The sequence below is a fragment of the Pyricularia pennisetigena genome, chromosome 3, assembly GCF_004337985.1.
Source record: "Pyricularia pennisetigena strain Br36 chromosome 3, whole genome shotgun sequence".
NCBI lineage: Eukaryota > Fungi > Ascomycota > Sordariomycetes > Magnaporthales > Pyriculariaceae > Pyricularia > Pyricularia pennisetigena.
In genome coordinates this window covers 4381397-4407916 of record NC_043742.1, presented here as the reverse complement: position 1 = coordinate 4407916, position 26520 = coordinate 4381397, and the positions used below count along the sequence as shown (strand labels likewise).

Genomic DNA, 26520 nt, shown 5'->3' with positions numbered 1-26520 from the left:
GGTAGGTACTTAAAAGCTTCAGGGAAGATAGACAAATGGACGGACGTCTTAACCACCGAATCTGCTACAAATGGGTGGGTAGCTGCAACGGGTTGGTAGCCTATTAATAAATTGGAGACTGGCCGTTTCAAAGACATCAGGCAATTGTGCATTATTTTTCTCGATACAGGCAGTCTGCCAGGACTTGGTTGGACACCTTTGCTCCCTGAGGCGGTAAACCGCTGCCATTTACTACCTTCCCTATGGGGGTACTTGCTGAAGAGGGGCAGGATTCAGTCCTTCAGGGATGAGCTGCCCCGCTTCGGGCTTGTCGCCAACGAGCAGACTCAGTACCTCTTGCTTCAGCATGTGCCTTAACCTGGCATAACCTTAACCGTTAAGTGTTGACGAAAATCTCGATTAACCATTACTATGACTAGTGTGGTAGACTGACAGATGTCACTACTGCCTGGGATTTTGTCTCTTTTCGATTTTACGCCGGTCTCCCCATATGCCTGTAGTAGCTTACGGCGATTGCTTTTCTCTTCATCACATTCTTCCCAAAAGCGTCAGAGCAATCTATAGGCAGAATAATCTCCTCTTTTCCTTCATCCTAAGAAAGGCCAAGGCCAAGCGCCGGCGCCTGCGACGCGGCCTTCTTCGTCACCCCAGGTTCCGGTACCCGTCCTACCAGGTTTCGAAAGTCGAGTCCGACTTCAGACAACATGTCGGCATGACTCTTGGCCTGGTCCACGCACTTTCTCCATATCTCGCCGTCTCTGTCCGTGCTGCTGAGCTGCCGTGCGAGGATCGCGTTGAAGGCATCCACCTCTTCCTTGGCCCACTTGACGCACACGCTCATCATCGGGGGCGGAAAGCAGCTTTGGAAGCAGGCCACGGTATTTTTGATGACAGTGAAATATACAAACGATATCTCCCAAATGTAAACCCACAAATCACCTTGGAAAATACATTGCCTGCACGTAGCCGGAAAAAAAAAAATCACAAAAAGTCAGTTGCTGAGCTCGGCACAAGTAGCATATACCAAGAAAAGGATCCGCTGGACTAACCTTGATCGCTTTTGGATGATGTTGCTTCGTGCCTCCAAGTACGCTTCGCGGGCGCGATCTTCGAATCCCAGTTTCGTCAGCCAAGCAACATTGCGCTTGGTCTTGCGCGGGCTGTCGTGAGAGTCAACCAGCTCCCGCGAGATTATAGCCGCCAGCTTTGCCGTCCTTTCCTCCACCTTGAACTCGATGAAGTCTTGCGCGATCGCGTTGTTCTTCAACCCTCGAGCAAGACCCTTGAGCTTCTCCACACGCTGCACAGCTGGATCAAAACGCTGCAGTGCTATGTCAATGTCGAGCTCATCCATTTGACTCTCGACCCAACGTAAGTTATGCTGCTTGCCATCCACCTCAATGAGCATGTCTTTGATATCAGACAACGTCTCGAGAAGTGCAGTCTTCTGGAGAAGCCCAGGATCTCGCGATGCAAAGTAGTTGATGGTATCTTTGGCCTTGTTGTTGGCATCCATTTCCGACTGAAGCCCTCTTCGCAATTCCTCGACTGCTTTTCGAATGTTCATGAGCAGTGACGCCTTCTCAGGTCCATCTGGCTTTTCGGTACGGTAGATAAGAGTCTCTTGCCCGACGCCCCTGACCATGATTGCCTCGGCGAGCTTGTTACGGCCGCTCGAAGTCTCGCCTGATCCAGCCATGTCCACAACTTCGATATCAAGCAGCGGCCAGCACCTATCCGCAACGAGTTTCATCTCCGGACCCCTGAAATCACCAGACACGTCGGCCTTGCGCTTCTTTCTTGATGCGATGAGAAGGTGGTCGTTTAGGAGAAAGATCTGGATGGACCGCCTGGATTTGTAGGTTGCATTGTCGAGCTCAATCCATGGCCCGGCGTTCTGCAACACATGACGGGTCGAAGAGTGTGGCAAGAACTTCTGGGAGCCCTCCACGTTCTTGTATAATGCCTGCATCTGCGAGTTCCAAAGGGCTGTACGGTCTGCCACAGAGCTTCTCTTGTCACGCTTGCTGAGGCCAGTAGAGAAGCCACCACTGGGGTCCGACGAGTCACCGTTGCGTCCGTTGGCCGAAGAAGCAGATCGGAGCGCGGTGGTATTAGCCTTGAGCTCCGACATCAGATTCTTCAGCGCACGCATTTCTCCCTTGAGCTTCTCGGCCTCCTTGCTGATCTTGATGAACTGAGTCCGGTTCTGGAGCACGTTGGCCTGAAGGCGTTGAGACGTACCGTCCTTCAACCCCCGCAGCGACTCCTCGAATTCACGAATCTCATCTTCTGTGGCGTCGCTCAGGATCTTGGCCACGTACTGTTCGGCACTGAGATTTGGGTCACCCAAAACCCTGCGGTCGATCGTGAGGGGAGCACTCGCACCCCGTGAGGGCGGTGCACCTCTCATCTCCCGATCTCTGCTACTGGCTGCTTCGTATGAATCAAACGACGGGAGAGCCGGCATTGGCGGTGCAAAGCCGTCGGTAGGCAAGTCATTGAAGCGAGTAGAGAAACGGCGCTTTACGAGATCTGAGGTCTATCGGGGGGCCACGTCAGTATCGGCCAAGACGAGGGCAATAACGGTAAACCATTGTGTGAATAGCAAATGGCAAATGGCACCTACTTTCCCACTTGCCAGAGGCGGACGCTGACGAGCCGCCGGAGGTCCATCGGGGGGACCGTCTCTGCCTCTGGGGACATCAACATTCTTGTTGGGCTCATTGACGGGTCGCGGGTTGCTGATAGTCGGTCGGACAGTTTTCCTCTTAGCCCCTGCCCGGAGGGACTTCAGGCCCCGTTCATCGCTCATTTTGAAAGTAATTCTTAAGGAAGAAGACGAGAGGCCACGGGAAAATGCAGAAAAATAACAATGAAAGACAAGTTCATTCGAAGCCGCCCTCTAGGCGGTGGCTTGGTCGCTGCGTGACAAGAAGTTAACGATGCTCGGATGATGCCAAACCGTGTAGCGACCTAACGGTTAACCGTCCACCATTCAATGGAGCTTGACACGACCAGGTGGGGCCTTGATTGCACCCATGGGCTCCACCCACTGTACAAAGGCTGGGTCTGGGCGAGGAGCTACCAATAGCTGGTAGGTGCTTTCGTGCCTTCCTTTGTAGCCCCCAATTCATAAGGTACCTGGTAGCGCGAACTAGCTGATAAGATTGTAAAAATTTGGTTGCGTACTAGGTCAAAGGTTGCAGGTTACCAAAAACGACTGGAAGCAAACACAGCTGTTGCATTCATTCATACTAGCCCATCCAATTGCAAGTACAATATAAGCTTGACTACCGGAGTCAGTGTGCCCACGCGATCACCTGGTTCTCTCCATCCGACCAGAAGCAGCACTTTGAAACAGTTTTTCCATTCTTCTTTCGACATGCAGCAAAACACCATGATATGGACGGCCTCGGCCGCAGCGATCGCGACGGGTCTTTTGGGTGAGCTCCCATCTCTATCACACCTGGTCGTCCATACATAACCTGACTTTTAGCTCGCTCTCGTACCTAAGCATACGCTGTGTACTTTGACCACCAGCGCCGCACATCTTCCGAGTTCCGCCGTCAGCTGCGCCGCAACGAGCGCAAGCAGGCGCGCGTCGAGAAGGACGGCGCCGAGGCCGCCGAGGGTCAACGCCTCGAGATGATCAGGCAAGCTGTCGACGAGATCAAGCTGGCTGGCTTCCCTACTGGCGTTGAGGAGAAGGAGCAGTTCTTCAACGAGCAGGTCACCATCGGCGAGGCCCTCGCCAATGATCGTGAGTGTGGTCCTGCACAAGCTTTACTCTTACTTTTTATTGTTTCTTTGCTGGACGCTGACTTGACATAACCCGGGAAACAGCCTCAAAAACCATCGAGTGTGCGCTGCACTTCTACTGCGCCCTCAAGGTCTACCCGAGCCCGGGAGACTTGATCCCCATTTACAACAGCATCGTGGCCAAGGTGAGCCAGAGCCACCACTTATTTTCCTGCTGACCGCTGGCCTGGAAGCGTCTTTCTTCTCAGTACTAACCAACGATCCTCACAGCCCACTCTCGACGTCCTGGCCGAGATGATCGCATACGACAAGGACCTGAAGTTGACGGCTGCCTCGGCACCGGCCGCTGCCGCCGGCAAGTCTGGACCGTTAGACGACGTCGTCGATGTCGATGACATGCCTCCCGCTGCAGGTCTTGATTAGACTTGAAAAGTCCGACTGTCGATACAAACTCGAGAGATCTCGCAATTATCACCCGGCACCCCATTCCAGTTTCCACGATCCGAAATGAAATCTGCACTCTCGATCCCGCCAACAAATGATGAAACCTCGATTCGACATGCATCCAGCACCAAATGTTACGAACAGCAAAAAGAGAGAGAAAATGGCACCTATATTGCCACCCATCTAAATACTCGGTCGTTCTCGATCGGGCTGAAAACCTTTGTACCAATACAGGGAAACCCTAAAAAAAAAAAAAGGGTGGTCGTTTCGCCTAGGGGGACCTCCCATATTCTGTAGAACACTTTGTATATACTGTAGACATCATCGCTCTGGGCGATCAGGGGCGATATTGCACAGAATTTTCTAATGATCAACGGCATGATGCTAATTGCTCTTTTTTTTTTCTTGCACTTTGTGACAAGCACAGGTGTCTAAGGGTTGAAGACTCAACCAGAGTCTAGCCCAGAATGAGAGCTATACACTATGCTTCTATAGGCCTTCCTTTTCTATCCACCCTCTGATCACGGGGATCGAAACCGCCATTTCCCCATGTAGCCCACTCCGGAGTCTCGGGTCCCATGTAATCCTCGGGGCTGAAGTCTCCGTGCGGTCCTTTCTCCTCCAGAAGCTGGAAAAACTTTTCGTAATCGATGCGGGTGTGCCATTTTCCATCCACCAAGAAACGCTCGCTGGCTAGCAACACGCAGCAGCTGTGTGCGTGTTCTGCCGCAAGCCCGTACGCCAGACCCCTCTTGCGAAGTGACTTTTCTAGCGCGGTGACAAACTCCGTCACTTCATGGTAAAAAGGGACGTTGGACATGCTCAAACCGGCGCCGGCAGATGTTGACGTGCCACAGTAAGTGACACCCTTGACCTCCACAAAGCACGGCATGGCCTTTTCAACCATATCGGCATAGCCCTCGACTTCGTCCTCGACGTTAAAACCCTTGACGAGAGTCAATCTGAACACAGTACGCTGTCGGAACCTCTTCTCGCGTAGGATATCCAGGCAACGCTGCAGGCGCTCCCAAAAGTCGCGATGTAGCGGCCTGTCAATACGACGCAGCGAATCCTTGTTCGAGGCGTCGATTGACACGTAGAGCTGCGTCACGTGCCCAAGAGCAGCAAGCTGGTCAGGATGCTGCGCGTTGCAGACCAGGAAGGAAGAGATGTGCTCGGCGTGTAGGAGTCGAAGGAACTCGTTAATGTGCGGGTAGAATATGGGCTCGCCCACAAGCGAAAGAGCGCAGTGACGAATCCGCATCGCCTCGGCAAACCGCTCAGCCCTAACCCCAGGCACTCCTCGCATCATCTTGATCTTTTGATAGTGTCCTGCCCTGATCCCGTCGAATATCATGTCGGGGGGATCAGCGACCCAACGCCAGGTCGTGCCGACGGGATTAGTCCCATGGCGCCAGCAGAAAACGCATTTGTTGGAACATGAAAGTGACGGCGTTGCCTCCATGCACTGATGAGAGTTGATGCCGTAGAATGAGTATTTGTAGCAGCTGCCTCGTCCTCTCAGAGCCGACTTTGTCCAACGGCAAATCTTGACGCCCGAATGTGACCCAACAATTGCATAGCCTTGTTTGGTGAGCGCTGCATATGTTGGGGAGCTTTTCGGCACCATCTCTTTGACGTTCTGGATGGCTGGCTGCTTCTTACTGCCGCCCTTAGGTTTGTCATATGTCGTGAAATCTACAGCTACGGGCGGTGCTGTGCCATTCGCACGAGACGTGTCTAGCATGCGCCCGATATCTTCCACGTCGTCGAGTGCTTTTGATTTTGATTTCTTGGGTCGTTTCTCCGTCGCCTCGTTCTCTTCGATGAGCACCTCGTCATCTTCCTCGTCGGAACCGCCTTCATCCTCACTCTCAACGGCATCCCCAGAACCGCGCACACCTTCACCCAGCGACCCAGTTTTTGCGAGAAGGCTCAGCACGTCAACGACACCATCGTGCCATTCTGATAACCGCTCCTGTGCATCAGTCTTGGAGTCTCCCATACCAAGTGGACAAGCCCGCTTGCGCCCTGTCAACTTTGCCATCCATTTGTCAACCTCCTTGGCCTGGAAGCAGAACCCTTCCTCCTCAGTTGGCCACCCCTCCCTATCACCAAATCCAAACACAGAGTAGCCCAGGATCGGGGCCAGGGGTGCGGTGTCTATCCTGAAGTCATGGTGCGTTTCCTGGAGATGCTCAAGAAAAGTATCGTTGATGGTGTCGATGTTGAAGCTGGGCAAAAGCAGGAGGTAGAGCAGCTCCACACGCGCGCCTTGTTTCTGAGCCCCGATCTTGGGCACCGAGATGAAATACTCGTCATAGTCAATCTCGGACAGATCCAGAATCCTGGACTCACGGAACGAACATCCCGCCACAGCAGGCAAGCCGCGCAGGGATTCGTCTAGTCTTGCTGCATACTCACGGGCAACCTTATCGGTCCTGCCTGTGACGGACGAGAAGAAGACGAGCGGCAGGATCTCTCGCCCAGTCGTGGTTACATCTGCTTGCGCACCACCGTTCCTGCCGGCCTTGTTAACATCGCCTTTGATCCGTCGCGGCCCGCTGGGTTTGGTTTTCTCGAGTGTCGTAGATTTCTTTGGGATGTCGATGGACGCAGAGCTTGGTTCCTCTTTTACATTTTGTTCTCCAAACTTCTTGGCAAATGCCACAGAGCTTTCGTCTCGACCATGTGTATGCTCAAGATAGAATCGGAGGAGGATCAATGTCGCAATGACTGAGAGTATGACTTGGACCCTGTAACTATGCCATGTCTCAACGGCAACTGCTCTCGCATGAATACACATATGCCATATTTTTTTTGGTTCGATTAGAGATGTGAAGAAGAGCTTAGGGTCAGTGGCGCTTGTAGCACTTACGCGATGGGAGATCTCCCAGCGAGCTCGTCGTCCCCAACGGGTGCGACATAATGGACGGGGCCAAAATCTCGCAGCAGGTTTTGACTGCGTGGTATCCTTTTGCACCGCAGTCTTTCGAGATAACGGCTATAGTACGAGGATGGGTACAACCAAGGTAACTCGTTGTACCTATGTGACTAAAAATGTAATTTTTTCCCCCTTCAATCCAGTTGGAGCTTGCTACTCATCGACCCCGCACTGGATCGCGCGCCATAGTGCTGTAGGTAAGCTTTTGCGGCGCGCAGAGAGGGCCCACAGAGGGGATCAGGGGCCAACAGGACTACAATTGGGTTGGAACTGTGGTCACACTGACATTAGAGTCCTGGTTAGATGGAGGACTATAAATTACTTCGTAATTCGTAATTTAGAGGTCCTGAAACCGGACCCATCGATTCTCCCACTGATGCTTCTGACAACATATACTGCGTAGGTGGGTTGGTTCTCAGAATACCATGCCCGGCTAATCATGGGCAACTTTCATGAAACGATTACAACAACTGTGGAAATTGTATGCTTGCGACGCTATCCACTTGTGTGGCATCCTGAGCATGATGTTTATTGACGTTATGGGCTAGATTGATCATTTTATTGTGCACTGACTCAACCCATTTGTCAAAACCAAGCGCACTCTCCGAGCCAAAGAAGATTACGAGAACCCCGATAACCACTCAGGCCCCATTCGCTGCTCTACGTACAGATTTGAATGCGAATATCTAGGTAAAAGATGCCCTCAGGTCTCCTTTATATTAGGTAATGGCTTGTGGTGGCGGCCTGTGATTGTCCAAGAAACGGTTTGCCGCTAAATCAACGGACTGTGGACTTGGCAATTGAGCCCTCGGAATGACCGGTTATAGCGCCAGTTTCCACACTGCCTCTAAAGTATCTTCTTTGACGTATGCGCAATGTATGCAGGGATCTGACCTGTCGCTGCTGACTGTTATCTGGGGCTTTGACAGAGTCGTGAACCTGACAAGCGTATGGACATAAATAGAATTGGTGAGCAGGAAACAAGAAATGCACAACGGCGCGCTGCGACTCAGGTTGCATATTCAGAGACACGCCTCGGGATGTAGGTATGGGCAAGTCTGCAACCGCAAGCAGCCGACGATAGCCTCTTACTTCATGCTGCCAGTTTTGTCATTTTCGATTCGTCGCAGGTTCCGTCATGTTGCTTCTGTGGTAATTCCAAGCTGGTTTTCCCCGCCCGAAAATGCCCATGTTGTTCAGCTCTTCCACGGCCTTCCAGACGAGGCACAAGCAAGTAAGTGCCTTTGAGCTCCAAGATTTTGGGAACCCAGAGTAATTGCACCGGTTAAGCGTTTTGATTTGTTGCCAAACTGCCTTTGTTGGGTCGCAAGGATGTATCGTCGAAAGGCTTCGTATGTAGGTAGGCCCTGTTTACTCTGCACGGGACCTGCCCCACCGCCAAAAATTGGTTCCGCCGTGTTCGCACCGCACTTGACAAATACGGGCCGATGGGAGGTCAGGCGAGTCCAGGCGAGACACCGCAACTTTGCTGCAGCATATCTGTACAGAGCTGATTATCCGATTGTCAGTAGAAACAGTCATTCTTGTCTTCTTCTTGTCAACAATCCTCAAGTTTTATCCATACCAAACTCCTTAGTGCACCATCAATCAGAATTGAATACCATTTGAGGCCGTAGCAAAGCTATCCAGATTCTCACTCGAAAATAACCCACCAAATATGTCTGCTGTTCAAACTATCCACGCTCCTGCCTTTACTGAATTGGCGCAGGAACTACTCAGCCCACAGCTCTGCCCACCAAAGACTTTTGGTGATCTAGTGCTGGACCTGAAAGACGGTCTTGGTCCTTCCTCAGGCTTAACTTCAGATGATGTCGATGTCGACTACCTCAAGTGGCTGATGGAAGAATACAAGGCCGATGAGTTCGGCTGGCAAAAATATGCGATGGGGGACAAGTCTAGAGGCTACACTCGTAACCTCGTCGATGAAGGTAATGGGAAGAGCAACTTGGTAAGTTGGATTTGTCAATTCTTTCCACATGTAGTGGCGCCCCGGAGCTGACGAGCCTCCCCGTCTTCTCAATCGAACAGCTCGTTCTTGTCTGGAGTCCTGGCAAAGGAAGCCCAATCCACGACCACGGCAATGCTCATTGCCTAATGAAGATCCTCAAGGGCGAATTAACCGAGACCCGATATGCCTTCCCGGAGCCGAATGTCGAGCAGCCGATGAAGGTCATATCTGAAAAGACATATAAGGAGAACAAGGTGGCGTACATGGCAGACGAGCTGGGTGTCCACCGTGTCTGGAACAAGGGCAGCGACTTCGCTGTATCCTTGCACCGTAAGTGTCGACTGCTTGTTGCTTTGTGTAGGCGATTGAGGCTGCGCTCGACGGGCGTCTTTGCGGCTTTTTGTTAACTGTCGAAATAGTGTACACACCACCCAACGTTGCCAAGGGTGGTTGCAACATCTTCAACGAGTCGACGGGCAAGAGCAGCCATATCAAGAAATGCCCAAACTTTTCCGAGTATGGTAAACGCCTCGAATAGGCATCTAGATGGGTTGGAGTGAATGACCGAAGCATTCGGCTCAATGTTGGGGATCCGGACTTGCGGTCGGTAGTATGGAACGGGCCGTTGAGGCTGGATGTAGGAGATGATTGTCGTGTTGTGAAACTGGTGTATATGTATATGAGGTAGATGTATGCTGCCTGGTGAAAGAGAGTCTTGATACCCTGAGCCTGCAATTTGTAAGAGCCATCGGGTATCAACACACCCATAGGAAGCGCAATACGATTTGGAATGACAAAGTTCGTCTCTGAAGATCAAAAAGGCACTGAAAAGATGAAATGTAGTCAAAGTTGCCCCCATGTCGAAGAGTTCATGTCCCCAATAATGAAGCCATTGCTTCTGGTGCCATTGCGTGATTGCACGTGGGTGGGTATCGGCACCGACAGCCGCGCCTCACCAATTGTGCGCGATTCCGATGTTGCAATCGAAAATCGGGCACTATAATATGAAGTGCGACATTCAGATATAGGCAAGACAGATATTTATAGTTTATTTCGTGGAATCCATTATTGAATTCGATTTGCTCTGAATCTTTCCAGAATCATGGAATATTATCTGAGCGAAAACAGAATTTCACTGGGCAACCCAAAGTTTTGGTTTTTGAATGATGTTCGGGTTGGCTTTGATCAAGTTAATCTTCATCGAACGCCCACTTACCCTGGAGTCATCATGAGTTAACATGGGCACGCACTCGCTTCCGCTCTGTGACAAAACCCCTTGCTTGATTGACCGCACCTCCCTGGCGAGTGATTTTTTTTTTTTTTTGTCTAAAACAAGGAGAAGACATTTCATGCTATCAATCAATCTGTATTATCAACAATTCGCGGCGTCGAGCCGAGCCTCGGCGGCCTGGGATCCACCACTATGTCTTTGTCTCTCTTGTCCTGGGGCAACCAGACTGCCCTCCCTCCATGCCAAGCCAGGAAAAAACAAAGAATGCACCATTAGCATTGCCATTCACTTTGCCTTGCATTTTCAATACTTTCGGGCCCATGACCGGCAACTAATCACTAATCACTTCCCGTGTGCTGGCCCCTTGGTGGGATTGAGGAACTGGATCTCGTTCGAGACAATGTTCTCTCGACACGCTCGTACAGTCCCTGTGTGCGTAATGCATGCACAGAAGCCGGTGTGTCAGCTTTTTGAGGCTCTTTGTTTGGCTTGTCTTGTTCGCTCAAGGCCCCGGCAACATAAAAACAGGCTCACCTGATCTTGATCTTCTGTTGGTATTTGGACAGCAGAGTCTTCCTGGGATATGCGAGGTAGTGACTGAACCCCTGGATCCCTGTCCAGGGCAGCACGAGTATCCCCATCGATAACGGCAGTGGCAGTGGCAGTGGCAGTGACAGCAACCCCGTTTTCCGCTAATGATATGTTGTCAGTGCCGTCATTGTGCGCCTCCCTACCGCGGTGTGTAAAGGTTGAAATGCTCGACGTGGTTATGGCTGAAATCTGCAGCACCTTTTGCAACCACGAAGTCTCTCCTCCATGCCGTCTCCTAGCGTCGCCTGCTGAGCCCCTCCCTCTGGTTTCCCCAGAGCCTCCGGACGCCGAGTTGATCGCAGTGTTGTAGCCCCACGTCCCAGTTTCAGTAACATCCTGAGCAGCAGGCCGAAAATTTCGGCCGGTGCGCTGGCGGCGACGGTTTGCTCGCAGCTGCCACCAGCGGCTAGACGGTCCCTGGCCGCTGCCACCCCACATGTGTCGGAGGGTTTGGATGAGCGGCCGGAGGCATGCCAAGGAGGCGGCTATCATGCCCGTGCCCACTTCGACGGTGCTCCATATTGCAAGTTCCAGGTTTGTATCTCGGACCAATGTCAGGACGGTAGTGGTAACAAGCAGGCATGGGAACGGGTTCTCTTACAGAGAAAGTCTTCGCCGTCCAAAAGGCCAGGCACCAACGTCGCACGCACAATGGTTACAGAACTCCCACTGTCCATTCCATAGTAACGCTGTCAGACAAAATATATAACTCTTCTTCCTTTTTTTTTTTTTTTTTTTTCTCAATGTGAAAACCCAATTTTCACTTACACGGCACCCATTCCCATCAAAATCACGATAAGGGTTTTTCTCGTCAAGCTCATCGACAGTGGCCAGACGACCAGGACAGGCAGGAGCGCAAAAGAAAAGTCAGCAAGGCAGTTGACGGCCGAAGCCAGGAACGTCATGCTCGTCACGAGGTCTGAGGGCCAGCAGCGTTCCTCGGAGCGTGGGTTATCGTCCCACCACGCGCTGACCGGGCGACACTGAAATATGGCCATGATGAAGTAGACGGAGCTGAATGACAGGGTCCCGATCATGAGCACCTTGATCGTCAGTATCACTTTCGGCGCCGTGGCGATGCGCAAGAGGAAGAAGCCAAAGGATATCTTCAGCAGACACGTGCAAACAATGTAAAACATCTCGCCTGTGTAGTAAGACTGGTGGATGGCTCTGGCGTCAGCAGATTCCCTGGTCATCTTGCTGTTTTTGGGGTTCGGGAGCTTGTCGCCCACCTTTAAGGCGCTGTGCCATTGCCACTCAGCCAGCTCGGCTCGATGGATTCCGTACCCTAACACTAAGCCGACTTCAACGTTGATGATATACCCCGTGTACAGAAACTGCGTGACTGTTTGTCAGCAGCAAGCAAAATTCCTGTTATCGGGTCTTCAGAAAGCTCTCAGACGAGACTCGGTGTGTATACTGGGGGTGGGGGGCTCACAAGTAGAACTGCCATCAGCCAGTCGTCCTTGCCCATGTTGTGGATTATACATCGTCGAACGAATAGTCGCAAGGGCACAACGGCCCACACAAGGCCGAGAAAGACAAAATCAATTACCCTGAGCTGCTCCCTCTTCTCAGACTCCATTGCATGTTGTCGCTATACAGCCCTTGTATTTTTTCGGACACATGCAGCCGCCAAAAGCGTCGTTGGTGCGATGACAACAAAAAAAAAAGAAAAGAAAAGAAAAACACACCGTCCTAGTCACGTAGGTAGGCATGTCGTCTTAACTTGCCTTGCTGTTGACTCGCAGCAAAAGCTAATGGCCTCTCGTTGCTTGTTTGACCTGGCAGGCCATCCAGGAATTAGTTCCCAAAGGCTCTTGAGATGCCGAAGCCCCGAACTTCCACGCGTATTCGTCGGATGTCTTTGTTCTATACAAGGCATCAGTAAGGTTGCCCTACAATCTCTAACACCAACATCACATATTCTCTGCGGAGTCTATCCCGTACGATCCATCGTCCCATATTAGGAACAGCCGTCTGTTGTGCAACCTCTGGCATCAAGCCTGCAGATACAGGCAGTAACCTCATAGACGCCTTTCGATTCTTGAAGAGATTAGACACAGTTTTAAGATATCCTCAACCTTTTGACGCGGTACATTCCCATTCCCACGGCTACCATACAAGTCTTTGCAGGCCAACAGTAGATATATCTATAGTTGTTTTGATCTGCCCTAGCAAATACACATGGTCTGGCAAGGGGTTCACTTCTAAATGCAGGCCTTGGAGACTTGTTACATCACGTTAACTTTCTCAACTTGATATTAATAACATGCGGAAATAATGTATTCCTCATGTCTTTGAGACCATCCCTATCAATTCAAGCAGAAGCAAAAACGACCAAAGATGCTGAGACAGTTCCAATTCATATAGAAGTATGGATTCACTCATCTTTCTCTCCTTGAAGGTAGATCCTGCGTGGGGTGTTGGTTCGCGCCCTCATAAATCAAGTCCCTGCGTTCCAAGAGTATATGCCACATGGAGAAGCTAGTATGGCAATATCTGACAACCCCAAGATGTCAACGATATGGATGAGTCAGATTGTAATGGTAGGCAGAACCACGAAATAGTCACTGTATGGCATTACGTCATGAATCAGCCGAGAAGCCTCATTATGTCGGCCATGCGTGTTTCCTTGGCTTTTGTCTTCTTCCCTTTCTCCTGAAAGGCCTTGCTGACGAGATCTCGCTTCTCGGCCTGAATATCGAGCACGCGCTCCTCAACGGTGCCCTCCATGACGAGCCGCCATACTGTTGTGGCTCGAGTCTGCCCTAACCTGTGCACTCGATCGATAGCTTGATCCTCGATAGCAGGAGCCCACCAAGAGTCTGCTAGAATAACCGTGTCTGCTGCCACGAGGTTTAGCCCAACACTGCACACTCCCAAGCTTGCAAGTAGGATACGTGTGTCTGGATCTGTCTCAAGCTTCTTCATGGCATCATCACGGGCCGCTGGCTTCATGGTGCCATCAATCCGAGCATATCCATAGGTGGTATGCCCTAGCTGCTGCTGTATAACGTTCAGGAAAGAAGTCCATTGTGAAAAGATGATTACTTTTGATGAAGGGTTCTTCAGTAGCGTGCCGTCAAGAATCTTGAGCAGTGCATCTGTTTTCGAGGAGCCGGCAAGTTCATCAAAATCATCTACCTGAACAGAGCTGTCGACATCTTCCTTGGCTGGCTCGACGAGCTTGTCCTCGCTGAGCTCTGTCCTGCACAGTGGGCACTTGTGCTGAACGCCGACGACTTGCATAATGCATTTTCTGCAAAACGCATGTTTACAGTGTGTAATGACTGGATCATCAAGCGTGTCTAGGCATACTGCACAATCATCTTGGCTCTCCACGAGCAGGCGGAGGGCTTCTTCAAGAATCTGCCGATTCTCTGGTGTAAGGTCGACCACTTTTTGTTCTTCGAGTAGTGATAACACGTCTTTGACACGCCCTTTGCACAGTGTCCAATGGCAACACATTTGCCTCAGTCTAAGAAGTCGTTCCAGCACACTGGTGAATCCGCCATTCTGACTTGTCCGTGGGTTCTTGCGGATGTCGTCCAGTACACCCTTGGCCTCAGACAAGACTGCATCGTACTTCTTTTGCTCGGCATCTGTAAATGTGATGCGATGCACGTAGTGAGTCTTTGGCGGCAGCTTGAGATCCACAAACTTCATATTCTTGTTGCGCCTCAGGCAAAGGTCTCCCATCAAGGCTTGTAGGAGGCTCTCTGCTCGAGAGTCTCCGAAGGAAAGCCCTCTCTGAATGACGGAACGGAATACTTCCAACGACTCCAAGCCACCCGTGATCTTCAAGAATTTGAGCAGCGAATGGAGGTCGAGGATACTGTTGACGATAGGAGTGCCTGAGAGAACCCATCTCGAAGTGGCTTTCAGCTCGCAAGCAGCTTCCGCAGTTTGTGTGGTGGAATTGCGGATTGTGTGACCTTCGTCCAGCACTACTCTTCGCCATTGAACTTTGCACAGAGGGCCGTTATGACGCTCACTGGTCATTGTTCCGTACGTCGTGATGACCACACCATGACTTCCCACCTCCTTTGGATCTTTGCATCGTGAAGAACCGTGGTGAACATAGACGCTTGGTCGTGCATTTTCATACACATGGTTCTTGATTTGCTGGCTCCAATTCGACATAACTGTCATGGGCGCCACTAATGGTTATCAACACGTGAGTGAGCCTGCTGCGTCGCGATTTGCTGATGGATTTCGGCAATGGTATCTTACCGATAAGGGTCGGGCCGGAGCCTCCTGTCAGAATAAGACTGATTATCTGTAGCGTTTTGCCGAGGCCCATGTCGTCTGCGAGTATGCCGCCGCTTATGAGCTTGGGGGCCTTAGCAGTCGTAAATTCAGTGGCAAGGTTCCTGTAGCGACCTCTGGCATCAACTTTCCAAAGCTGTGTGTTATCGTCCGAGCCCTGTTCAGGGAATTCAGGATTCTCTTTCTTGGTCAACCACGCAAGACCTTGCAGCTGATAAGGCAAAAGTTGAGACTTGAGCCCCTGCGGCTGATCTGTACAAGGCAAAGCGGACAGTGCCTCCTCGTTCATTGCGAAGCTCTTCACCAGATCATCACCGGATCTTGCCTTTATCACTTGGCTTTGCCCGATGAGTTTCTCCATGGCTTCCTGTGGATTTTGCTGTCCCGGTCGCATGTTCTTTAGTGACTGTGTTGAAGTGCCCGTAATCTCCAAAGGAAGACGACGGAGCTCAGACTCGCGCTTGGTCTGCTTGAGTTGCGTAGCGTTTACGAGCTTGTCGTTCTTGAGCCTGGTTTCAAGTTGTGCCCTGGCCAGCGGCTCACTGGTGCCGAAAATGAATATCTTTGCAGGGCAATCAAATGTGGCTTTTTCGCCCATTATTTTGGCTTCAATGGCGATCTCGTTTGCGTCCTGATAACAATGTCAGTTATACCGGAGTACCTCAGAGTTAAATCTTGTGAGCCACGTTATTTCGGGGGGTATTTGTAGATGGCCAGGACCTACGACATAAGGTGCCAACTTCTCAACGATTTTGCGGGGGAAATGGCCAATCTGGACCCCTTGGACGTTGTCCACTCGGATGGCGTTTACATCGTACTTGCGAGTTGTCAGTTATTTGCCAGTGATATATACATGTCGCTATGGAGTATTGTGGATTGACAAACCGGATTGGTCGGTTCTCGACGACAAATAGTCAGCTCACCGGGCGACACTATGCCATTGTAGTATCTACAGCCAACAATCTTGACATCTTTGAACTCAGAAACTTATCAATTAGCGATCGCGGCATTCATAAACCATACAATACTTCATCGAGCAATTGAAGACAACGCTTGACTTACCGAGGGAGCCATACAACTCTAGCTCAGGAGAGTTATCGGATTGATTCAGTGCCCGTGAGTTCGGGTCATCAACCTCATAGAGCTGAGTCGATGAAGGTGCTTGGTTGGACGTGGCCAATGACTTTCTCGAGGGTGGCTCGCCGGAACGAGAATTGCTTGCGCTTGAGGATGGCGCATTACGAGGGTGTTTACTTGGCGTTGTCGAGTCGTCGTCGCCAGTCAAATCTATAGTAGCCGAATGGGTCCGTTTTCGATTAGAACCCATGATGATAGATTCGTTGGCGGTCAATCATCATCTATTGAGATAATTGCGCGCTCTGGCGTTTCACCGACTTGCAATTGCACGCCCTTAGGATCTGCCAAGTGGTGCGCGTATTGGGGGGCAGGGTTTTATCACAGAAGCTGGGTTTGGCAGCGATGACAGTGATTGCTTCAATTTCTGGCAGTGAAGGTCAAGTCAAGGTGAAAGGAATTTAGACAGGCTACTAGAGCCTACGTATTTTCACTGCAGTCATTGTCAAAAGAAGCGTTGCTTTTCCTATTGTTTGCATGTATTGTATATTCTTACTTTGAGATCCAGATGTTACTTGCGTCATTTCTAGGATTGATAATGCCTCCTGAACCTTCTGTTGTTACAGATTGACATTTACTCCACAAAGTTTCGCGTCAACACGTGACCTGGCGTCTGATGCCGTTGATCTCAAGTATCCCTGCATCTCCCTCCTCACAGCTTCCTGTGTATGGAAGCGTAACCACTGGGAGGCTTTTTTTTCTTCTTTTTTTCTTTCTTTTTTCTTTCTTTTTGGGTACTATTGCACACGAGATCATGAAACAATATCTGTAAAGGGCGAGCGATTCTGTCGGCTATGGTGAGCCCTTGACTTGGGCTTGTGCGGCTGTGCTAGTCAGCTGGTGTTGTTCACTCCTCCAAACTCTCAAAAGAGCTGTTAGGCCCAATCTATGGTTTGACTCGACGCTTCCCACGCCAAAGAAGGCGCCGGCACCCAACTCCTGATTATTATTCGTCAGAATGCTACGGTCACGTCGAAGCTCCTCTGGCCCATCACGACTGATATGATATGCCTGGGGTCCATGTTTGCGAAGGCGTTTGGGCGTTTACATAATGTCTTTGTCTTGGCCATTTGCTTGGCTCGTCGTTTGTTGTTGCGCTTTGCCAACTTTTGAACCGTCATATCCAGGGTCGGCTGCCCTTCTATTTCTTTGCCTTTTCTCTTGAGCTGCGCGATGAACGTCAAAATTTTGTACGTGGTTGTTCTCCTTGAACAATTACACCTAACACAGTCAAGAACATGGCAGGTAGTAGGTAATCTATAACTGATGTGACTACTTTAGATGGAACTTGACCTGAAATTACGAAAGACTAATAAAAGAATGGTATCTTGGTATCATTATTTTCCCCATCTGACTATCCTATAAACCGTTTGACAAACCCAGATTTCTATCTATTGAGAACTTGCAGCCCGGAAAAACAAGCCTGCAGAAATCAAAAACAACAGATGCCAAAGTGCTCTCACGCACCCTCACCTCTTGCGCCGACCACCCTCCCACTCTCCAAGCACGGCCTTGAGAGCCTTGGCGGCCCTCACCTCGTCCCTCCTGAACGGCCCGTTGAACAAGTCGGGCAAGACGCGCAGGCTGTTGGCATGTTCCAGCGCAAAGCCGACCTCGGCGTCGCGTCCGCACCTCTCCCGCGTGAGACGTACAGCCTCGTGAAGCATATCTCCGCCCACGCCCTTGGATCTGAACCGCAGCTTGGTGGTCCATGCGCGGATGACTCCCCTGCCACCCTTGAGGCTCAGTGTGCGGTTGCGCCGCCTGCCGCCCTCGGACGAACCGGGCCGGCTGGGTTGCTCCAGGCGCAGGACCAACGCGCCGATAAGCTCGTCGCCAAACTTTGTGCCGATCACCATATCCTCCGTGGCGAGGTCCGTACCGTCTGCCTCGGGATCGCCCAGGCGGGACAGGAACGGCCAGCCCATCTCCTCGGCATGGCGGATGTACGGCGCCGTGAGGTACCGGATGGCCAAAAGGTACGTCATGACAACGCCCGACGACAGAGCCAGGAGCGTGCCAAGGTCGTGCCTGGCTTGCTTGTAGGCAAGTGCCAGACCCGCGGCCAGAAGAGCGAGCGGCAGCGGATGGAAAATGAGCGAGTAGGCGGCGCGCTGGCGCTGCTGGGCGACGCTGTCTGCTACGAGCTTCAGGGCCTGGACCCGATCGACGCGCTCCGTAAGCAGCTCAAGGGACAGCGGCGGGATGGCGTCGTCGTCATCCAGCGCCGCCGGGGAAACGGCTGCGGCGCCACTGCGGCGCAGGTTGTGCGGCACTGGTGCCGTGTCCGTCGGCTCGACGAGGGGTGTGTTCACCGATGACATGGTCGAAGGTGTCTGGACGAGGTTCGCGCGGAGGAAGGAAAAGAAAGCTGCCGGTTGGGGGGATGCATTAGTTGTGGGCCATAAGAAATTTACGCAGCCCTTTTGCGCTGGACTCTTTTTGCGCTCCAACTGCTTGAATAAAAAAAAAATCCGAAATTTGCGTAGAGTATTCGAGCAGGTCGCGTTAATTGACTCGCGGCTGGCACCAGACACTTGCAGGAGAGGACAGAACCCAAGCCGGCGGACCGGTAGAAACCCAGTCTTTTTTTTTTTCAAAAAAAAAAAAAAAAAATCTAGATAGATAAATAGGAGTCTTACCAGTGCTAGTCTTGAGGCCCGGGACATCGTTGATTCTGTCAGCTATGGGCTTTGGGCGACAGTTGGACAAGTCGAATTCGGTGACTGTAAAAGTCACGGTTGCCATATTCGGTGGTCGCAGGCGACGTGGGGTTGTGAACGCCTTATGCACCTGCTGTGGGCTTGTACAAAATTTGCCGGTCCCAAGCCTTTTTTGGGTGGTGTCCAAAGCTTGTGGGTGCCAGGGCAAGTTTTTGTTCAGGCAGTGGGTGGTTTTTATTTGCAAGTAAGCTTACACAGGTAACAGAAACCTGCGGGCAGACATCAACGATGATATAACAGGCAGCAAAAACTCTGGAAAGGTTTTCGTTCCCCGGGGAAGGCGCACAAAGGGTTGATTTTTCTTATGATATTGGCCTAGGGTCTAGGGGGGTGCGAACCGTAGTACAGTAATAATGACTGGTCCTATGGAGACCCAATGCTTGACGTGGAAGGGAATCCACACCACGGGATGAAAGCGGTATCCTGGACAACCAAGGCAGCAACACGATCGAAAAAGTAATGGAAGGGAAAAAGAAGAAAGCCTGAATAGAACTGACAAGTGGCAATACGGGGAATGACAGGAAGGGGTTTCCATGAGATGTTTCCCGTGCTAAGGACAGAACAGAAAACAGGGTGAGCCGTGAGCACGTTTTCAAGGTTCCGGTAGGCTTTGTGTTTATACCTGGGTTGCCAGCTCGCATGTGTGACATGGATGGCCTGCCACTCTATCTAACGGGCCAACAGGACGGAGAGGGGGGTTAAAAAAAAAAAGGAAAAGAAAAAAGAAAAAAAATCTACCATTGGATCTGGACTGATCACCTACAATGGAGCTGGCTGCCTGTCCATCATCCCACGCGTCAAGCCCCCAATCAGAAAAAGATTTTCGTTTGAACGGTTGAAATGGACTGACTGACTGACTGACTGTTAAATGGACCACACACACGCCTCCTCCCGTGCAACGAGAACCAACCATGGGCCGTTAATCAGGGGCGTTAGGTATCAGTAAAATGCGCACGGTTATTGCTGGTGATTTTCAAATTCTGCGTTTTACTGCTGGCAAGGTATTACTTACTGCAACGGTATTTACTCCGTAGGGTAGGCTGTGTGGGGCTGGGTTCCATGGAAATCTGGGATTGGCTACTTAGCGTTTTCAACCTTCGCCCCGTTGTTTGGAAAGATGCAAGTGAGCCAGCCACCGACGAATGAACGACATTGAACGGGTCGAAAAGGGTTGAACGTAGCCAAGAACATGCCAAAGATAAGCCAGCACCAGCTGATCAGTGGGTGGGTGGTTCGCGGGGTTTGATAGACTGCCGGTATCATCACGTCTACTGTACTACCTCCGTACCAAAATAAACCAGCTCGAATGAGCGAACTATCTAAAGGTAGACGGGATGGATGTATGATAAACTTCTAAACATGATAACAGTACGTTCCATGTAGGAGAAATGGNNTAACGTCATCTTACCTCAACAAAGAACATGGCCGTGTATTATTTTCGTTTTTTTCATTAATTTTAATTTTGTATTGTTTTGTTTTGTTTTGGCGACTCCCTTAGTTCGGACAACATGTTATGCAGACTCACAATAGTCCGCATCTGGACCCGTCCGTAAGACGCACAAAGGCTGTTTTGGGACGGCACGACATCAGAAGAAACGATATTCGGAATATGGGGGTGGGGGTATCGAGCAAACAGAGAGTCTGGCCGCAGGAAGAGGAATCCTGAAACATGCGAATCCTGCAGGCAGCTTACGGAGTTGTTAGCTAGTTACATACTTTACTGTATGTGTTACTACAATGAGATAATATGGTACCATGTGTATGTAGCTGAACACGGCCCCTAGTTGTACAAGCGCCCAAATTGCCAAATGACTGGTTCATACGATCAATTGACAAGAATCGTCATGGAAAATGCGCTTCATTACCTATCTTCAGTCGCAGGCATGAAGTCGTGTGGGCCAAGCAAGTCATGCCAAGGTTTGTTCAAAGCAACAGCGAGGTGATTATAGGATGCTTGGCCTCGCCTCAAAGCGACCGGGCCTTTGTACTACCATTGTACAGCCTTTTAGGATAGGCGATCCAGTCTTGAACTGGCGAGCTAACGATCAGCGTGTCTCGTTTTCCTCTATTCATGAAATCACAGTGCATTGTACATGGCGACCCGAGATCTATGCACATTGAAGATATGCACAATGATAAGCGTTTACGAAACTGCTTGGAAGACTGCATGCAGGGCCGCTTGCAGTGGCTGCTAGTCACAGATGCAAACACATCATGAATCAATTTCATTGATCGTCAATCGTTGGCCCCTTGAAAATGTTTATTATCCGCAATTGGCCAGACAGTACTCAGCCCATAAAAGTGGAAGATCCACTCGGGGAAGTTTCATGTTTGGAGAGACGACGTGCAACAATGTTTCGTACAAACGTAGAAATGATCGAACCTGTCCGCGGGCCTAGGCAATTATCGACATGACTTGCCTTGACCCTTCTTGGGCTTCTGACTTTTTTTCTTTTTTTTTTTTTTTCTATCTTCTACATGCGGCCTTTGGCAGTGAGGCCGACTTGGAGATAAGCCAGCCAAGTCACATTTTCTACTGTAGGGCTGGAATTGAAAGGTGGGTGGCAATCACAAAGGTGGGCGGTTCAAAAGATAACCGTTAGTTCCCGCGCCGTTCGATTGGTGGCAGTGTTTCCGAAAATTCGGATACAGGACTTATAGTCTGTGGCCAAGGCTTGCAAGGACAGTCTGCCCCTACCGGGCCCGGATTTGCTCGTCGGTATTTGGCGCGGGGTTTGTCGGCTGACCTAAGGATTGTTTACGGGAGATTTAGGTGTGAGAACGAGTCCCTTCGGATGTCTCTCAATAGACCCCTGCAGGACCGTATGACGGCAAGCAATTAGTCAGGGACGATGAAATATATGTGAGTAAATAGGTGTTGAATGGGTCGCTCAAATTTATAGCTCTGACATTTCTATTCATTAAACGTCGTCGCGACCTGAGAGCACACTTTAAAGATGAACATGGGAAAAATTACAGATACCATAAGCATCCTGAGCGGACTTGTTGGCTGTGGAGGCTGCTGGGGTTTAAATTCAAACCCTGGTCTTACGTACTCCATTTGAAGAGTTGCGCAGGAAATAGCCCGCGCGCCCAGCCACTTTTGGCAAGAGACAACCAACCAACCTATCACCTCCCACTTTGCTCAAAGTCCTACCACACACACAAATCTTGAGCTCCAAAGTCCTACAGTGCTTGTGGCTGAGTTTCGAGACAGGGCGAGGATAAGTTAGTTAATCACGATCTGACATTTTGTCCATTTCTTGAGCTGAGCCTCACTGCTAGCCTACAACTTACCTGAACTACCTCATAGGTACTGGACCAAAGGGACCACAGCCACCTACCTACCCACTGTTCCTGGCAGCGATCGGTTCGTCGCTAATCCTCCAGGACTTATTCCATGGGATTGACAAAAGAAAAAAAATCAAAACCACATCCTGTCCCTCAATGGCTACCATATGCGGTAAACGATGATGCAGTGCATTCGACTTTCGCCCCTCCTTCCCGTTGTTTAGACTAGCCTAATCGTTTGCAACGTGCATTCGTCACCTGCAACCAATCTACAAGAGGCAAGACACGTCAAGAAACCTTCTTATTGTTTTGTTATTACCAATAAACTTCAGACCATGGACGGCAAAAACCGCTTCGTCCCCTCCCTGCTGGACGATACGGGCTACGATCATTGCCAGGCCCCAGCCGGCGCCGCTCGGGCTCTATCGCCGGCTCCTAGTGGCCGCTTCAGCTTACGCCGGGTTTCGCTCTTACCGTCTTCATCCTCGTCTTCTTCGGTGGCGTCGAGTACTTGTGCCTCGACATATGGCTCAAAAGTTACCAGCTTGAGCCCAGAGAACTCATGCGTGTAAGAATATCTTTTTACGACATCTCTTGAGTTACTCCTTGAGTTTTTATATGTGCTCCTCCTCCTCTTTGAATAGGAGCGACCAAAACGAATACAGACCGTCAAAACAAAATTTCGAGTCATTATATGCTACGGGATAGTTGCTGAATGCATTCGACAGGTCCCGTGATACTTCAGATGGAGATTGTGGCAGATATAGGTTCATTGCTTGGGCGGCCGTCAAACGTAATGCTTGTCAAGGCATGACACCAAGCGAGAGACTCGAGTGCCCGCTGCTGCGATGTCGTCGGCGATGCGAGAGTCACGAGGAAATGCTCAGACATCTCGCAGGATGTGATCAGCTTGGAACTTGCGAATATTGGTGCTACAGTCACATGCGCGTTGAGAGGTTTGATGATAAAAAGTGCCAGCGGTGTTTGACTCAAAAATCCAAACGTCGCCGCATGCTATGCAGGGCTAAGAACTTCTTCTCATCACTGGGCCACAAGGGAAGGAAGAACGGCGCGACCGGCCTTCCCACTGGCTTTGGCGATGATGACGATCAGTCCCTCATGTTTCCAGTGGCTCCCCCGAGATACGACATGCTGGAGGCAGACCAGACCTATGGTTACGAGCTCTCAGGAAACGCCATCGTCGAAATAGATTCGACAGAGGTGGCACCTCCGCTGCCACCATCCCCGACAACTCCTGCCGTCGTCGACCCCCAGGTCCTTTTGCTTCCAGAAGTTGACACTAGGATGTTGGTCGCCCCCGATCCATCGATGCAATGGCAACATGACATTTCGTGTGCATCTCAGCCGATTTTTGCCGAGCAGGTTCCGTCGCCTGAGGAGCGTCCGCCACTAGAGGTCAACACGTCTGGTATTGAGCAATATCTTCAGTCAATCGGGTTCCGGTCCAAACCCAGACCCAGTCAGGTGCCTGCGAGTAGAAGCAAGGACCTTTCGCCAAGCTCTTCTGTTCGATCCACAAACAGCACTACTAGTACCGCCAGCGATGTCAGCCATGCGAGCAGCACAAGTGCTGTAAGCAATGTCAGTTCCTTGGTGTCGCCAATATCGGCATTCAGTCATTCGTCCTCCTTGGCCAGTGGCGAATTTGCGAAGCACCTAGCATCTCCCAAGGACGTTTTAATGGGGCAGGATGACCTGTTGTTAGAGCAGCGCCAATTTGATCAAAATGATGTACCGACCTCGATATTTGATTCGATCTGCCCGCCGGCAGAACTACTTCACGGCATGTTCAGCGAACTACCTGCCGATTTCCCTCCACCGAAGGTGGATCCAACTAACCTGCCGACGAACCCTCTCCTGTTCGACTTCGATACAACCAGCTATCCTGTGGGCGCGACATGTACCAACGATTTGCTTCTAGCGCAGGATACCACATTTGAGCCATCACTAGACATGACTTCGAATTCCAAAGCTCGTAGCCCTGTGTCTGTTGAGGCAGATGTCAAGATGCCCAAATCAGCCACAGAAGCATTTGTGATTTCGACATGGGACACATTGCTGGAACATATTGCGAGTTCAAAGGCCAAGGTTCAAGACATCAATGACAACCCACTGGCCGACAAACTTCGCTCATTAGCCTCAAGGACTATCGCAAGAGATGGTTTCAGTGCTCTCAGAAGCCTCCTTGACGGCTGTCCACCGACGAGTCCAATCAAGATTCTCTGTCTTGTTCACGTGGTCTATGCTCTTTCTCTAGTCGTCTATGGTGATGACCGTCTTTCACAGCGCTCTCAAGAGCTATATGTTGAATCTCTTGTCTACGCTCGTATGGTAGGAGACATGCAAATGGAAGCGCTTATGACGGCCATCTGGCAGCCAGTCAAATTCTCCATTTCTGAGCTCAGCCAAGGCATTCGCCGGAAATACAAGTCCTTGCATAGGAGTCCCAGTCAAAAGGGCAAGGAGTGCCCTATTGACCTAAAGTGCCATGTGGCCTACCACCAAGACCCGCTTCTATGCACTGCGAGGGACTTCTTGGATGGTGAGCTCGGTCATTATGACATCCCCACTCCTCCTGTGCGTCTGCTAATTCATCGAGAAAACAGAACTCGAATGCTCGGCAATCCTGTGGCCTTCGCCCACCCCATCTCATCTCCTGACCTCGACTCTTTATTCGAAGCAAATGGGGCTTGACTTCCAAGGAACTTCGAGCACATCATTCGTGACAGTCGCCCGCACAGTCATTGTTCAACTAGCCAAAAGTTTTACCGGTCATGGAGATCTTCTCCTAGGACTTCAGGATATACACAAACGACTCAGCTCTGGTTCCATCTCAAGCATTCGTAGACTTGAAATCGAGCTCCTCTACACTGGAAAGAACAGCTTGCCTCCGAGAATTTATTTCGGAAAGTACACAAACACAACAGGACAAGCATGCGACCGGATGTATCGTCAGTTTATGGGAAGCGGTGCGAACAGGACTCTCTACCACGGTCTTGATCTTGGTTTCCTCGAGACGACAGTTGCGGGGTTCGACAGAGGTGGACCTGATAGTATGAAGACCGTTCTACCCATATCGCCGCTCACTGGCGATACTGAAGGTGACGCCTTGTTCGACGACTTTATAGACGCCATGACACCATCGTTGATGAGAACGATGGCGGACGAGAGCATTGCAGTGCAGCTCAACCCGGAAATGGCGGTTGCGGATAGCTCGAAGCTCGAACTTGGGTCACCCTACGACAGCTTTACAGGGGAGACCTCAGACGTGGTAGCCGTACACCCACTTGTTTTTGAGGAATCTCTTGCATTGGGCCCGGGGGCATGTCCAGTACAATGTGGCGGATCACTTCTTGGCTCCACGACCCCTTCTTCATCGACTTCGACGTCTGGAAGCACTACGACGCAGGGCAAAACCGAGGCCAACAACTGTTGCGAGCTGTGTGGATATAGGCCTAAGGGGGATCCACAATGGTTTAAAGGGAGCATGGCCAAGCACATGAAGCTACAACATTCGGCACAGCCTCCCAAGATATATAAGTGCCCGTATCCTGGCTGCAACAGCGCATATAAGAATCGACCAGACAACTTGAGACAGCACCAAATCGAAAAGGGGCACTTTGTCGATGGTGAAGAGCCAAACCGCAGGCCAAGTAAGAGAAAGAAGTTGTCTGATTGAATCACGGTCTGGGCGGTAGGCTCCGTGCATACGCACACTGCAGGATTATAAGCGTTTCACGCAGGCNNGGGTTAGGAACATAGCGGACATGTGTCCCCTTGTTTTCAAACTTACTCAAGAGCTGTTACGGTTAATATCTCGTCGAAGCTGGATATCGAGAGACGAAGGTTTACCACAGGACAAAAGTCCAGATGGTTATGTTTCTTTCATGGGTACAGCTCTTCGAGTAAGACGTTCATGTCATTATCAAAGATACCCTAGGTGTATTGCGACGAGAAATGTATTTGATCAAACAGCTGAACATATGTGATAAATATGAAGAACGGGAATGAACACAAGAATTGACTTATCTTGGGTATGGATATCCAAAAGCGGCATTTTATGCTTATATAAGTTTTAGCAACACTGAGCCTATTCGATATTATCAGTTCACCCATCATGTCTCTTCATAGAACGATT

General features: G+C 50.6%; 8 protein-coding genes across 8 annotated transcripts; 3 read left to right on the top strand and 5 right to left on the bottom strand.

Annotated features, from left to right (window-relative positions):
* Window positions 1–592: 592 nt before the first annotated feature.
* PpBr36_02925 (uncharacterized protein) lies at window positions 593–2815 on the bottom strand (the record flags this gene model as incomplete). Its single annotated transcript, XM_029890102.1, has 3 exons — window positions 593–956; window positions 1050–2542; window positions 2630–2815. 3 exons carry the CDS (start codon window positions 2813–2815, stop codon window positions 593–595), a joined length of 2043 nt encoding a protein of 680 aa, XP_029753282.1.
* Window positions 2816–3385: 570 nt separating this feature from the next.
* On the top strand, window positions 3386–4185 carry PpBr36_02924 (uncharacterized protein; the record flags this gene model as incomplete). Its single annotated transcript, XM_029890101.1, has 4 exons — window positions 3386–3446; window positions 3518–3763; window positions 3847–3947; window positions 4033–4185. 4 exons carry the CDS (start codon window positions 3386–3388, stop codon window positions 4183–4185), a joined length of 561 nt encoding a protein of 186 aa, XP_029753283.1.
* A 502-nt stretch (window positions 4186–4687) lies between these two features.
* On the bottom strand, window positions 4688–7133 carry PpBr36_02923 (uncharacterized protein; the record flags this gene model as incomplete). Its single annotated transcript, XM_029890100.1, has 2 exons — window positions 4688–6942; window positions 7085–7133. The coding sequence occupies 2 exons, from the start codon at window positions 7131–7133 to the stop codon at window positions 4688–4690; spliced, it is 2304 nt and encodes a 767-aa protein (XP_029753276.1).
* A 1695-nt stretch (window positions 7134–8828) lies between these two features.
* On the top strand, window positions 8829–9657 carry PpBr36_02922 (uncharacterized protein; the record flags this gene model as incomplete). The annotated part of the gene is made up of 3 exons (XM_029890099.1): window positions 8829–9119; window positions 9200–9449; window positions 9539–9657. 3 exons carry the CDS (start codon window positions 8829–8831, stop codon window positions 9655–9657), a joined length of 660 nt encoding a protein of 219 aa, XP_029753277.1.
* Window positions 9658–10688: 1031 nt separating this feature from the next.
* Window positions 10689–12526, bottom strand: PpBr36_02921 (uncharacterized protein; the record flags this gene model as incomplete). Its single annotated transcript, XM_029890098.1, has 5 exons — window positions 10689–10778; window positions 10885–11483; window positions 11543–11610; window positions 11710–12278; window positions 12380–12526. The coding sequence occupies 5 exons, from the start codon at window positions 12524–12526 to the stop codon at window positions 10689–10691; spliced, it is 1473 nt and encodes a 490-aa protein (XP_029753278.1).
* A 1010-nt stretch (window positions 12527–13536) lies between these two features.
* Window positions 13537–16540, bottom strand: PpBr36_02920 (uncharacterized protein; the record flags this gene model as incomplete). Its single annotated transcript, XM_029890097.1, has 5 exons — window positions 13537–15104; window positions 15178–15844; window positions 15938–16030; window positions 16099–16184; window positions 16276–16540. The coding sequence occupies 5 exons, from the start codon at window positions 16538–16540 to the stop codon at window positions 13537–13539; spliced, it is 2679 nt and encodes an 892-aa protein (XP_029753279.1).
* A 1276-nt stretch (window positions 16541–17816) lies between these two features.
* PpBr36_02919 (uncharacterized protein) lies at window positions 17817–19095 on the bottom strand (the record flags this gene model as incomplete). The annotated part of the gene is made up of 2 exons (XM_029890096.1): window positions 17817–18718; window positions 18990–19095. 2 exons carry the CDS (start codon window positions 19093–19095, stop codon window positions 17817–17819), a joined length of 1008 nt encoding a protein of 335 aa, XP_029754211.1.
* A 3601-nt stretch (window positions 19096–22696) lies between these two features.
* On the top strand, window positions 22697–26061 carry PpBr36_02918 (uncharacterized protein; the record flags this gene model as incomplete). Its single annotated transcript, XM_029890095.1, has 3 exons — window positions 22697–22929; window positions 23090–24959; window positions 25063–26061. The coding sequence occupies 3 exons, from the start codon at window positions 22697–22699 to the stop codon at window positions 26059–26061; spliced, it is 3102 nt and encodes a 1033-aa protein (XP_029754210.1).
* Between the last annotated feature and the right edge of the window lie 459 nt (window positions 26062–26520).